This window comes from Rhinopithecus bieti, unplaced genomic scaffold (genome assembly GCF_001698545.2).
Source record: "Rhinopithecus bieti isolate Rb0 unplaced genomic scaffold, ASM169854v2 scaffold_15814, whole genome shotgun sequence".
Taxonomy (NCBI): domain Eukaryota; kingdom Metazoa; phylum Chordata; class Mammalia; order Primates; family Cercopithecidae; genus Rhinopithecus; species Rhinopithecus bieti.
In genome coordinates, this window is record NW_016808380.1 from 139147 (window position 1) to 152573 (window position 13427).

The 13427-nt window shown below is 38.8% G+C and overlaps 1 protein-coding gene across 1 annotated transcript in view; it reads left to right on the top strand.

Moving 5' to 3' along the window:
• The window catches only part of SERPINI2 (serpin family I member 2), a 32507-nt gene extending 29170 nt beyond the window's left edge, over window positions 1-3337 (top strand). Inside the window, exon 9 of the mRNA XM_017886715.1 lies at window positions 3088-3337. Within this exon, the coding sequence (XP_017742204.1) occupies window positions 3088-3164 (77 nt within the window). The 3' untranslated portion in view covers window positions 3165-3337. The remainder of the gene's footprint in view (window positions 1-3087) is intronic.
• The last annotated feature ends 10090 nt before the right edge of the window (window positions 3338-13427 follow it).

Here is a 13427-nt window from a genome sequence, read left to right on the forward strand (position 1 = left end):
GACATAGTTAATTGCAGAATCTGAATCTGTTAGATTAACTAGGGATACTGATATTATTGGCCCAGTAAGGGATACATCACTCTTTTTCTGGCTCCATGGAACTCATGCTGAGTGACCCTTCTGAAAGTCATATTTTAAAAACAATGAAAGTTTTAGAATTGATGAGACTGCATTAACACAACTTCAATTCTAGTAATGGACATGTCAGTGTTCAAATGTATTCTAAGTATGTCATTTGATCTCTATGTCTAACCTTTAGATAATTCTAATTTTTTAGAATTAATATATAATTATGTAGTATGGAGCTTCATTGAGCATCAATGCACAAGTAAATAATGGCATTTAGAATAATTATGTTTTACTCTATTTTCCAAGTTGATGACTTGTTATATGCGAAGGCCAAGTAACAGTTATCAGTAAAACAGCAGCAAAAATTCAAAACCCACTTATCTGTTTATTTGTGATAATGCTTAACTAGCAGATCTTAATGATAGTTTGAACTGTTTTATGTTCTTTATTCTAATGAGACTTTCTAAACTAGGGTTGCTCCTTTAAAGTATTGTTTAAAATAAATGGACACTCATTTATCATGGACTGTTCATTGTTACCTAATAAAATGTAGAAAGGGCTGTTATCTTAAGATAATACATATTTAGTGATTTATCAATTTTTCTCTTGCAAATGAACTCAAGAAATCATTGAGATTAACGAAGATAGTGATTTAGCATGACCATAGTGAACTATTAAATGGCTTCATAGTATGCATAAAATGTACTCTGTTGATGATTTCTGAAGTATGAGGATGAATGATTTTAGGTTTAGTACAACCAATTTTTATGTAGCCTGGAAATTTTCTTTTATCCAAACAGTCCTTTTGTGTAAAATCTATACATTATTTGGATTTTCCTATCAGATGAGTTTTATACTGCAGTATATTCATCTAAAGCCCTTACTAAGCTAAACATCTAGAACAATAAAACACCTTTTTAAGGTTGAAAATATAGGCCCACTTTATAGGCTTTGAGAAGAAAATTGTGAAAGATACTCATGAAAGGTACCATTCCTGAAAAAATAGTCAATTATGATTTTGAAATTGACAGGACTCCAGACATAATGAAAGTTATTGCATTTAGAACTCTTTTGGGTCATGTGTTGAGGGGAGAAGCAGACTGCAGAATATCCATTAAGAATTTTTTTTCTAGCCATTAGCTTGGTAATGCTATTGTATTGTAATATTAGGAGGTAAAAGTTGCTTCCATCTGATGAAGATGTTGTATAAATGTGTTGATTAAATATGGGGATACCTATTTAGAAAGGAAGCATGAAGATAAAAAATAATAATCACTTTTGCTGCAGTCTGCCTCTAAATTCTTTGCTATTATGTCAAGGGAGATTTCGTTAATCTGCCCAATTTAGTAGTGAGTAGACTGATGATGACATGAAGACTCAATTCAAAATGTGATTCTTCCTGAAGAAACAGATTGAAAAGGCTGGTACTAATGGCTTTTATGTAACATTCTATACTTCTAGATATTTAAAATTTTAAGATACTGTGTTCAATTATAAGTTAGTGTTTATAGAATTTACTTTAAAATGTTTCCACGCAAACTATTCTGATGAGCATTTTAATGAGATAGCACTATGGCATCAGTATTATGAAGGTAAAAGAGTCACTGCTTATTCCTATTGTGACTAAATGTAATATCTATTCTGGGAGATGTATTTATGTATCTTTATCTATCTGAAATATTGGGGTATTTGTTTTCTTTTTCCCATAATTATTTTAATATTTTGAAACAAAACATTGTTGACTATAATTATTCATAATAAAAAGTAAAATCTGGGTTGGGAGCAGTGGCTCACTCACGCCTGTAATCCCAGCACTTTGGGAGGCCGAGGAGGGCAGATCACGAGGTCAGGAAATCGAGACCATCCTGGCTAACATGGTGAAACCCTGTCTCTACTAAAAATACAACAAATTAGCCAGACGTAGTGGCGGGCGCCTGTAGTCCCAGCTACTTGGGAGGCTGAGGCAGGAGAATGGTGTGAACCCAGGAGGCGGAGCTTGCAGTGAGCCAAGATCGCGCCATTGCACTCCAGCCTGGGTGACAGAGCGAGACTCTGTCTCAAAAGCAAAAACAACAACAACAACAAAAACAAAACAAACAAACAAAATATATAAAATCTGCTAGAGTTTATATCTATTTTCATGTTATTGGTTCTTCAAAGAGTGTGTCTTTGAACTGAATAGTAGAGTTAATAAAAAAGGGCCATGCTACTATTATTTCAAATACATTTAAATATCATTTTCATTAGCTTTAAAATTATGCAAAATTGATCGCCTTGGAAATTAACCTTTATTACATCTGAGCGTAAGGGACTTAAGGCAACATTTGACATTGATTGATTTAGGTCACTTCTCTTAACCCAGTTGAAAAGAACGGTGAATAAATTTTGGTACATCATTCTTTCTGTTTTGGCCTTCAGTTCTTAGTTCCTTTTCACTTGCAAACACAGAATGGTTGAAAACAGGTATTTGCATTTATGCTGTATACTATATCACTTTGGTGAGGATTTGAAAATACTAGAGATATAAAAATATTGTCTTTGGCAGTAAAGTAAGCTTTGATTCAGCACTGAAAAAGGAGAACTGAGAAGTTGCACTTTTAACCCTGAAGGCTTACTAATATTACATGCATAAAATGATGACTGCTAATGCTTTAAATTTAAAACTCTACCATGCTCATCACCATTTTATTATGCTATGTTCTCCAGACTGGGTCTCTATATTTAGAAGAACACCTCTCTGTCATTTTATTTTATTTTGCTTCCCTCTATGAAAACAGGATTAATGCTTTTCCATGACAAACTGTAGTGGATATTAATTTACTTCATGAATTACCAGAAAATGATAAATAATGATATAATTATGAATTTGAGACAAAGGAGGCTTTGCTATTAGACACCGCCTATTTATCTTACAGAGAAAAAAGACCAAATAATATGTTAAATATTAAGAAAAACTAATTATTGTCAGTTGTTTTCTCCCGAAATTCCTAAAATATGTTTGTTTGTTTGTTTCCCTAGAATCAATTTTGTTTATGGGAAGAGTGACAAATCCTGACACCCAAGAGATAAAAGGAAGAGATTTAGATTCACTGTGAATGAAAACACAGCCTCAGAATAAAAGATGATTTCTCGAAAATAGTTGATTGGCTAAGTATCATCATCTTGACAATATTTGCTCTATATCTTATATATTTTCTGTTTTAAACTGTGCCTGTGTTAATAGATATCTGTCTTGATGAATCAGTAAAGTTAGGTATGCATTTGTTTCTGTTCTTTTTCTATGTTTTAGAAAATCTATGTGCATCTAAAACCTTGAGCATACATAAAATATTACCATTCACATGTTAGAATAATCCTGTCTATAATATCTTAAATATCAAATTCTTGTCTTATATATCAAATTTATTATATCATAAAATACTGGACTATTAAACTCACGCATAGCACCATTATCTGGCTATGGGGAGGTAAGGTCAAGAGACCGTGGCCATGGTACATGCCTCTCGGGGGTGTCACTTAAGACACAGAGATCCAGTATTCCTTGCAGTAGAGGAGCTTTGGGCATTTCGCTAATCTTAACTTGTTGTTTGACATGTTACATTTAATAATTTTGAAACATACCAGTTTTTTTCCTACTGATTTATGGTTTTAAAATGTATACAACATAGAAATACCGAGCACTTTTGTAAAGCATTCCTCGTTTTGTAGGTGAAAGTGGCAGCATAATTAGTGTGACTTAGGAAGCTGCAGTTCCACAATTTTACAATACTGAGCCAAGGAAGTGTTAGAGTCAAGATTGTGCACTATAAAGATTAAATGCAGATCCCTTCCCTTGAATACTCTGAAACATCACATCTAAATATCAAAAGCTAAAACTACATTCCAATATTACTTCATGTAGCATGTTTCACAGTTTTTCGATGTTCAAGCTAATGTTGTAAAATGCCTTTTTGTTTGTTTGTCTTGGGAATTTTGGCAGAGAGCTTAATGATAATGGCTACACCTCACTGAGCCCTAATTTTGTGTTGGGCTCACTGAAGTAAGTACTTTTTACATTATGTTAAATGTACTAAAATTTTTATGAAACAGCATTACCTAAATTCCTGATAAAGAAACTGAGATTCAAAAATGTTATAAAATTAGTCAAAGACACATAAGTGATAAATATGGTAGGTAGATTCGAACTCAGAACTACTCGAGCTAGAAGTCTATGACCTTAATTACTGAATTATATTCCCTTTGCAGGGAAGGAAAAAGTAATTTTCTCTCTACTTCTCATAGCTTTGAGCTAGTATCCATTGTAATAAAAGACAGGATAGCCAGGTGTGGTGGTTCACATCTGTAATCTCAGCCCTTTGAGAGGCTTAGGTGGGAGAATCACTTAAGGCCAGGAGTTCAAGACCAGCCTGGGCCACATAGTGAGATCCTGTCCAAAAAAAAGTTAAAAATAATAGCCAGGTGTGGTGGCACATGCCTGTGGTCCCAGCTACTCGAGAGGATAAGGCAGGAAGATCACTTGAGTTTAGGAGGTTGAGGCTGCAGTGAACTATGATTATGCTACTGTACTGTAGCCTGGACAACAGAGTGAGTCCTCATCTCAAAAAACAAAAGATTTACAAGAGAAAAACAGACATTTGTTAACACATATACCACATGTACACATAGAAGATACCCAGGAAAAAAATGAGTCAATCTCAAAGAAGTGGCTTAGAACTCTGGCTTACATAGCATCTTTGACAACGAATAATACATTGTTGAAGAAATGACAAAGGAGAAGGACCTTGGATTTTTAATGGCAGTAAATTGTAGGAAGGCAAATATATGGTAGATAAAGGCTATTTTGTAAAATTTGTTGTGTAGATTCCTGTGGTGATATCTCCAGGATGATAAGCATCTTAAGTCATCTTCAGTGATCAAATTCTGTCCCACTTGGTAGAGAGAGGAGGAGGGATAACTTTGTGAATTTGTATCCTGTTTTTAGGCAAATTGTTTAGGCAAGGCAAATAACTTTTCCTGTATCTACTTCTTCTCAGTTGCCTTTAGCTCAAAATAATCCTTATACAAAAGTGGCATCTTTTGGGGTGGCATATTCTGCTGCCCTTCATCTTCTACTTTAATTTTCAAAGTCTAGGTATCCATCTACAGAAAAATCTGTAGTAATACTCAAGACATTATGAAGCCAACTTTAGAATGAATTGTGATTGCTGAAAAATCATAACATAGTTGAAAGCAATGTTCATTACTTTCAATTTGAGCGTACTTAAGATATAACACAGTAAATACTAATCTATATGTTAGTGACACACATTTGTGGCGTAAATTCCTCACAACATATCTGTTTTAAAAATATGAGTCTTTGATTCAGGAAGGAGAGAATAATGAATTAAGAGGATAGTAGTTTTATTCAGGTTTGGTCCAGATTCCTGTTTCTCTTGGGTTGGCTGAATTCTTCTGATCCTCTTTCATGCATTAGATGTCATGCTCTGGGGATTCATTCATTCATTCTACAAATATTGAGCTTCCACTATGTTCCAGGTAGTTTTCTAAGCACAAGGGGTATATTAGTGAGCAAATCTGACAAGGTCCTTTTCTTCATGGAGCTGACATTTTACTGGTAGCAATAAACCAGTGAACAAATTCAAAAACAAGTTAATTTCAAATGATAATAACTGATGACATTAATAAAACAGAATAAGAAACTAAGAGGAGTTCAATAATTGAGATAATGTAATAAGATCACTATCCAAGTTTCACTTTAAGCACATATTCTTACAATGTGTTCCTAATATATTTGTTTTCTTTAATAAGATTTGCTGAAAGTCTGCCTCAAGTTCCCTACTGAGGATCCTGAAAGAGTTATACAGAAGTTGGGTAATTTTCTTTCTGATTTCATGTTCTTCTTCCATTTGGCTTAAAAATGGGAAGAATGAGTAGCCTTCTGGTGTGGATTCAAGCTAAAAAACACCATTTTCTACCACGTTTTGGAAATACTGTTGCCAAACCACTTCCAAAATTAAAATATTTAATTTTTACCTTCAATTGAAAGTAACTCAGTAGTTATTGCAAGTTTGTATCATAAAGGTTACAAGTGCTTAGAATACATTTACAAAACATACATCTATTTATGAAGGAAAATAAGTATGAAATAATTTTCTTTGCTAAACTATATGAAGTCTGTAGAATTCACCACAGTCCATAATCAATATGGGATAAAATTGCTGTCAAATTAATACCCCTTGTAAAAGTCCAGTACATCATATATAGGAAATATTTTTATTCCTCATGGAGACAAAATAATTATTAAAATAGTAATATTTCTTTTGGAAACTTCGGGTTTTATTGACTTCACATAGCTATAACTCATGGCATATTCTAGAGGAGTGGTTACCAGACTGAACTTGGGTCTGCCTGCCTGGGACAGCAAGATCAAACAATGACATTGGGATTTGCAAGAAGAAAAAGTGGGGGCATTTATTGCAGGGCAACAAGCAAAGAGAATCAGGCAGCTCATGCTTAAGATCTGAACTTCCCAGTGGCTTAACTGTAAGAGTTTTTAAAGGCAGGGAGGCAGAGGTTACAGGCAAAACTATAAATCAATACATGGAGGCTATAGGTTTATTTGGCCTAAAAAGGTGGGACATCTCAAGGCAGGTGAGTGGGGAGGATGGCATGGCCCACAGATCACAGGTGGATTCAAATATTTTCTGATTTGTGATTGGTTTGGCTTTGACTAAAAGTGTGGGCCAGCAGAAAGGAGAGTTGAGCTCTGGCCTGTGAGCATAATTTCCTTCAGGGCCCTCAGGAAGAAATTAAGAACAAAGAATGACAGAGTTTAGTCCTCAGTTCCCCCCATCTGAGATCTATGTGCCAGCAGATGGCTTTTCCATGTGGTGAGGGGTCCAGGTTTCTGAAAAACAACTCAGGGACATATGTGAAGACTTTACCTTTACTTTCTATAGAGAAGCAAACACTGTGGCTCTAGCGTCCTTGGCTATTGTTTTCAGATATTACTGTATTCTTACTTATCAGGTTGCTCATTTACTTCTCAGAGCTAGGTTGGTGACTGGAATTTCCCCAGAAAGAACTCAAAATTTTCCTTTATTTCCATGCTTTGTGGGTGGCAGGCCCGTAGGAGGGATCCCTGCTTCATCTCAGAGTCTGCCACATCACGCAGTACAACTGAAAGGCCAAAGACCTGAGAAAAGGAAACAATTTCTTTCTTTGGAGAGACTTATAAAATCTCCTGAATTGGGTAATGATGAGATGGAAACCTTCAAAGGTACAGAGAAAACTTTAGGCAGGTTTCATTAAAAGTCTCTGCCTTGGACCTCTGGAAATAAGATACTTCCTCACTGTGTAGCCTTATACCACTGAAGCATACTCTATGAAGGACTAACCCTCGAGCCATGGACTGGCCTGAGTCTGACTACATGCACATGGTAGAAGTGTGGGCCTATTTAATTTGTTTGCTTGCAAGAGCATTTGATTTTGTGATTCCCTTCTCCCCTTATTTTCATAGTTCCTCATATGATAATCTCTAAATCTGAAGCCTAAAATTCTAAATATCAATAATCTGGTTTCTTTCTCCTTTCAGTTCCTCAACTGATCGCTCTGATGATAAAAAAGGAATCAAAAGTTGAGATATTTTTCACTGTCCAACATTATAATTTTTGGCTTGTCACATCAATTCTCTGGAGCTTCAATGCCCTCACCTATAAAATGAAGGGTTGGTTGGACTAATCCTATTTCAAGTCTTTATTCCAAAGTTCTATCTTGGCAAACCTTGGGCTTCTCCTCAAAGACACATCTTTGAAATAATGTCTTTTGAGTTTTTATTGTCTATAAGCAGTTGTTTTGCACAAAACAAAAGTACATTCCAGATTTATTTCTCACAAGGATCTTGATCTTTTACATTATTTATTAATAGTTGTCTCTTTATAGGTTTGAGATTTATTTTTTAAGAACAGAATATATATATTTTCACTCATGTCCATGTGAAGAGACCACCAAACAGGTGTTGTGTGATCAATAAAGCTTTTTAATCATCTGGGTGCAGGCAAACTGAGTCTGAAGAGAGAGTCAGTAAAGGGAGATGGGTTGGGGCCATTTTATAAGATTTGGGTAGGTAGTGGGAAATTACAGTCAAAGAGGGTTGTTCTCTGGCTGGCAGGGGTGGGGGGTCACAGGTGCTCAATGGGGAAGCTTTTGAGCCAGGATGAACCAGGAGAAGGAATTTCACAAGGTAATGTCATCAGGAAAGGCAGGGACCAGCCATTTTCACTTCTTTTGTGATTCTTCACTTGCTTTGGGCCATCTGGACATATACGTGCAGGTCACAGGGGATACGATGGCTTAGCTTGGTCTCAGAGGCCTAACATTCCTGCCTTCTTATATTAATAAGAAAAATAACATAAAATAGTATTGAAGTGTTGGGGCAGTGAAACATCTTTTTGGTGCAGGTGGCATGGAGAGATAATGGGTGATGTTTCTTAGGGCTGCTTCGAATGGGGTTAGGAGTGGCGTGGGAACCTAGTGTGGGACAGGTCAAGTTGAGGGAGGATTTTGTGGTAAGGGGTGATATTGTGGGGTTGTTAGAAGGAGCATTTGTCATATAAAATGATTGGTGATGACCTAGATACGGTTTTGGATGAATTGAGAAACTAAATGGAAGATACAAGGTCTGAATAAAAGAAGGAGAAAAATAGGTACTAAAGGATTAAGAATTGGGAGGACCCAGGACATCCAGTTAGAGACTGCCCAAGGGGGTTCAGTGTAATTACTTGCTTGGTTGGTGAGGTTTTGGGCTCTATCCTTGAGTTTTTTTATGTTGTCATACACCAGACCAGATTGATTTAGGTAAAAACAACACTCTTCATTTAACAATATACAAAGTCCTCCTTTTTCAGCAGTGAGTAAGTCAAGGCCTCAGTGGTTTTGGAGGACAACTGCAGTTAAAGAGTCAACTTGGGCCTGGAGGACTGATAAAGTTTGTGATATGTCTGTGGTGCTAGCAGAGAATTCATTAGAGAGGCTACAGAAGGTCGTGACAGAGGTTGAAATGCCTGCTATTCCAGTATCGAGGGCAATAGCAGAGGCAGAAAGTCCTAAACTGACAAGCAAGGGAATTAGTGAAATAACTCTTTTTTGTTGTATTGGTGTCATGAGGGGAACAGGGAGCTCTTCAGTCCCATTTTCAAATTGAATTTTGGGAGTAAGGAAAACTAGTGTGCATGTGCTTGTCCAGTTAGCAGGTAGACACATGTAGGTAGAGGATCCACAGAGGAAGAAGAGACCTTGTGCGAGGCGAAACTGGAAATACAAAGTAAAATGATGAGAAGGAGTGCTGAAAGGGGTGTCTTGTACCCAGACTCCTAGGGATCCAGCTGGGGTGGCAGCCATCAGAGGTTGTAATGGGGACTGATGGGGTAACTGTGTAGAGGGGGAGGTTTGATTTTCATGGTGTATGAGTGTCTATGAGCAACCTTTCACTGTTATTTATGGGGCTGGGTATAAGTAAACAAGAAGAGAGCCTGGGAGGAGAGTCTGATGAGCAAGGGGAAAGTAACCAAGGATGGAGTGAAAAAGTACCTTCCTTAGCAATAATTACTGCTAATGTTTTAAAGTTGTCAGTATTGATAGAGGGTTTATCTGTATTACAGAGCTGGAAGGCTCCAATTGTTTCAGTGACGTGTGTTGTTGGACTTTGGAGATGAAGAGTGAAGGAACATCAAGAAGGTGAAAGGTTACCCAGGGGAATTCCAGTGGGTCTTTGCCAAGAGATACATAAGGAGTCACCACAGGAATAGTAGTTTGTGTTGTGAGGGATCCAAATATTGGGGGAGTAGAGTTGATATAAGGAGAAACGTTTTTAAATAAGTGCAGAGAAGGGCAGCAGCTTGCTGATGTGAAATGTCTGGGGAGGTCTTGCTGGACCTGTCTAGAAAGTAAATGAGTTCCTCAGGAGGGTAAAGGTGAGGGCTGTTAAAGGAAGTTCAGAGGTATAGGGAGACAGGAGATATTGCCCAGTCTGTATGTAAGGCAGGGACAGCTGTGTAGGTGCTGGTAGAAAAGGAAATGCAAAGCCAGCAATTGTTCACTCAGGAGGCATTAGAAACAGCAAAGGAGAGAGTGAATAAGGTTGATAGTGTGGTGGAGATAGCTGGGGAGAGGTAGAGGGTGGCTTAAGAATGGGAATGAGAATAAGAATGAGTATAAAAGTAAAGAATAGAACTTCATCAGGGTGAAAGTATTGGAGGGTGCCCTACCAGCAAAGATCATCTATCCACTCTAAGAGGGAGTTAAGAGTGGTGGTTTGGCGATAGCACCAGGAGATATCAACTGTGATGGCTTGGAGAAACAGTGTAAACTGGCAGTGTAAACAAGAGTAGGGCATTTATGAGTAGTTGAGAAGGGTGAATAGGAGTATGACCAGACAGAAGATAGTAGGGATGACTAGTTTTGGGGCCTCAGTTCAAGTAGTGGGGGTGGCTGCATAAAGCCCTGTTGTAAAAAGTAGGGTAAGGATGAACAGACCTAATAGAATGAAGGGATTTATTAGGCTTATGAGGGTGATTACTGTTCTTCAAAAATGTGAGTGAATTTAAGGGAAGTAAGGGAGAGTGCTTGTGACGTCCAGGAGGAAGAGGAGAAATTAGGTTGTCTGTCAGATGGACATAGCTTTATTCTGGAATGTGGAACCCAGTGGGGAGGATCCTGCAGGCAGAAGGCAGTGGGGGTACTAAAGATGATTAAGTAGGGTCTGATCCATTGAGGTTGTAGAGTTTGAGTGGTCAGATTCTTAATAAGAACTGATCGTCCAGCTAGGGTGTCTTCATATGGCTGAGAATCTGGAGTAGTCAAGAGAAGATTAGCAGTCTGGCAAATTTCCTGTCTAGCCTGCTGGAGGACTGGAAAATAGTTGCCTAGAGGGCTGGTGTCTCAGATGAGGTTGGGGCCAAGCAAGAAAGTGCATCCATATAAAAGTTCAAATGGACTGTACCCTGTAGCATCTCGAGTACAGGCTCTAATTCTAAGAAGGGCAAGAGGTAAAAGTCCTGTCCAGTCCTTTTTAATTTGGNCCTCAGTTCAAGTAGTGGGGTGGCTGCATAAAGCCCTGTTGTAAAAGTAGGGTAAGGATGAACAGACCTAATAGAATGAAGGGATTTATTAGGCTTATGAGGGTGATTACTGTTCTTCAAAATGTGAGTGAATTTAAGGGAAGTAAGGGAGAGTGCTTGTGACGTCCAGGAGGAAGAGGAGAAATTAGGTTGTCTGTCAGATGGACATAGCTTTATTCTGGAATGTGGAACCCAGTGGGGAGGATCCTGCAGGCAGAAGGCAGTGGGGTACTAAAGATGATTAAGTAGGGTCTGATCCATTGAGGTTGTAGAGTTTGAGTGGTCAGATTCTTAATAAGAACTGATCGTCCAGCTAGGGTGTCTTCATATGGCTGAGAATCTGGAGTAGTCAAGAGAAGATTAGCAGTCTGGCAAATTTCCTGTCTAGCCTGCTGGAGGACTGGAAAATAGTTGCCTAGAGGGCTGGTGTCTCAGATGAGGTTGGGGCCAAGCAAGAAAGTGCATCCATATAAAAGTTCAAATGGACTGTACCCTGTAGCATCTCGAGTACAGGCTCTAATTCTAAGAAGGGCAAGAGGTAAAAGTCCTGTCCAGTCCTTTTTAATTTGGAGGCTGAGCTTGGTGAGGTGTATCTTTAAAAGACCATTAGTCTGTTCTACCTTTCCTGAAGACTGAGGATAGTAGGGTGTATGAAGTTTCCACTGAATACCAAGAGTCTGAGAAACTGCTTGGGTGATTTGACTAGTAAAGGCTGCTCTGTTATCAGACTGTATAGAGGTGGGAAGGCCACACCAAGGAGTTATGTCTGACAGAATGGAATAAATGTGGTGGCCTTCTCAGACCCTGTGGGAAAGGCCTCTACCCATCCAATGAAAGTGTCTACCCAGGCCAAGAGGTATTTTAGTTTACTGACTCAGGGCATGTGAGTAAAGTCAATTTGCCAGTCCTGGGCAGGGGCAAATCCCCGAGTTGATGTGTAGGGATGGAAGGGGGCCTGAACAATCCCTGAGGGGCAGTAGAATAACAGATGGAACACTGTGAAGTGATTTCCTTAAGGATAGATTTCCACGAAGGAAAGGAAATTAGAGGTTCTAAGAGATGGGCTAGTGGCTTGTAACCTACATGGAAGAGGTTATGAAATGACAACAGAATAGAATGAGTCTGTGAGACTGGAAGGAGATATTTTCCTTGATCCAAGAACCATTTGCCTTGTGTGGGAAGAGATTGATAGGTGGAAGTTTCAGTGGGGAGTAGGTGGGAGTGACCAATGAGAAGGAGAAAAACTGGCCATGAAGGACAGAAGTTGGAACGCTAGCTGTTTCTTTAGCTACCTTATCAGCATAAGCATTGCCTAGAGAAATGGGATTTGATGCCTTTTGATGGCCCTTGCAGTGAATGACTCCAGTTTCCTTTGGAAGTAAAGCAGCCTTGAGAAGAGTGTTTGTTAAAGAGGCATTAATAATGGAGGACCCTTGTGTAGTGAGGAAACCTCTTTCTGCCCATATAACAGCACAGTGGTGCAGGATATGGAAGTGTGTTTAGAGTCAGTATAAATATTGATGCATAGTCCCTTTGCAAGAGTGAGGGCCCAAGTTAAGGCAATGAGTTTGGCTTGCTGAGAGGTAGTGGAGGGAGGCAGAGCAGTAGCCTCAGTGATAGATGTGGAAGATACTACAGCATAGCCTACCTTTGCTGGTGAGTGGCGATTAGGCCTGGTGGAGCTGTCATCGATAAACCAAATGTGATCAGGGTGAGGAACAGGAAAGAAGGAAATATGGAGAAATGGAGTGAATGTCAGGTGGATCAGAGAGATGCAGTCATGGGGGTCAGGTGTGGTATCCAGAATAATGTGGGAGTCCGGATTGAAGTTCGGGCCAGGAACAATGATAATTGTGGGAGACTCAACAAAGAGTGAGTATAGCTGAAGGAGCCGGGGAGCAGAAAGTATCTGCATCAGGTGTGAGGAAGAAAATGAATTTTGGAAGTTACGAGAGCTGTAGAGAGTGAGTTGAGCATAGTTTATGCTTTTGAGGTCCTCTAAAAGTATTAGGGCGGCAGCAGCCACTGCACAGAGACATGATGGCCAGCCTAAAACAGGAAGGTCAAGTTGTTTGGACAGAAAGGCTACAGGGCACGGTCCCGGTCCTTGTGTAAGAATTCCGACTACACAGCCCTGCACTTAGGCTGTGTGTAATGAAAAGGTTTGGATGAGTCAGGGAGAACTAGTGTGGGAGTAGTCTCTAAAGCTGTCTTCAAGGAATGGAAAGAGAAGTGGGGAAA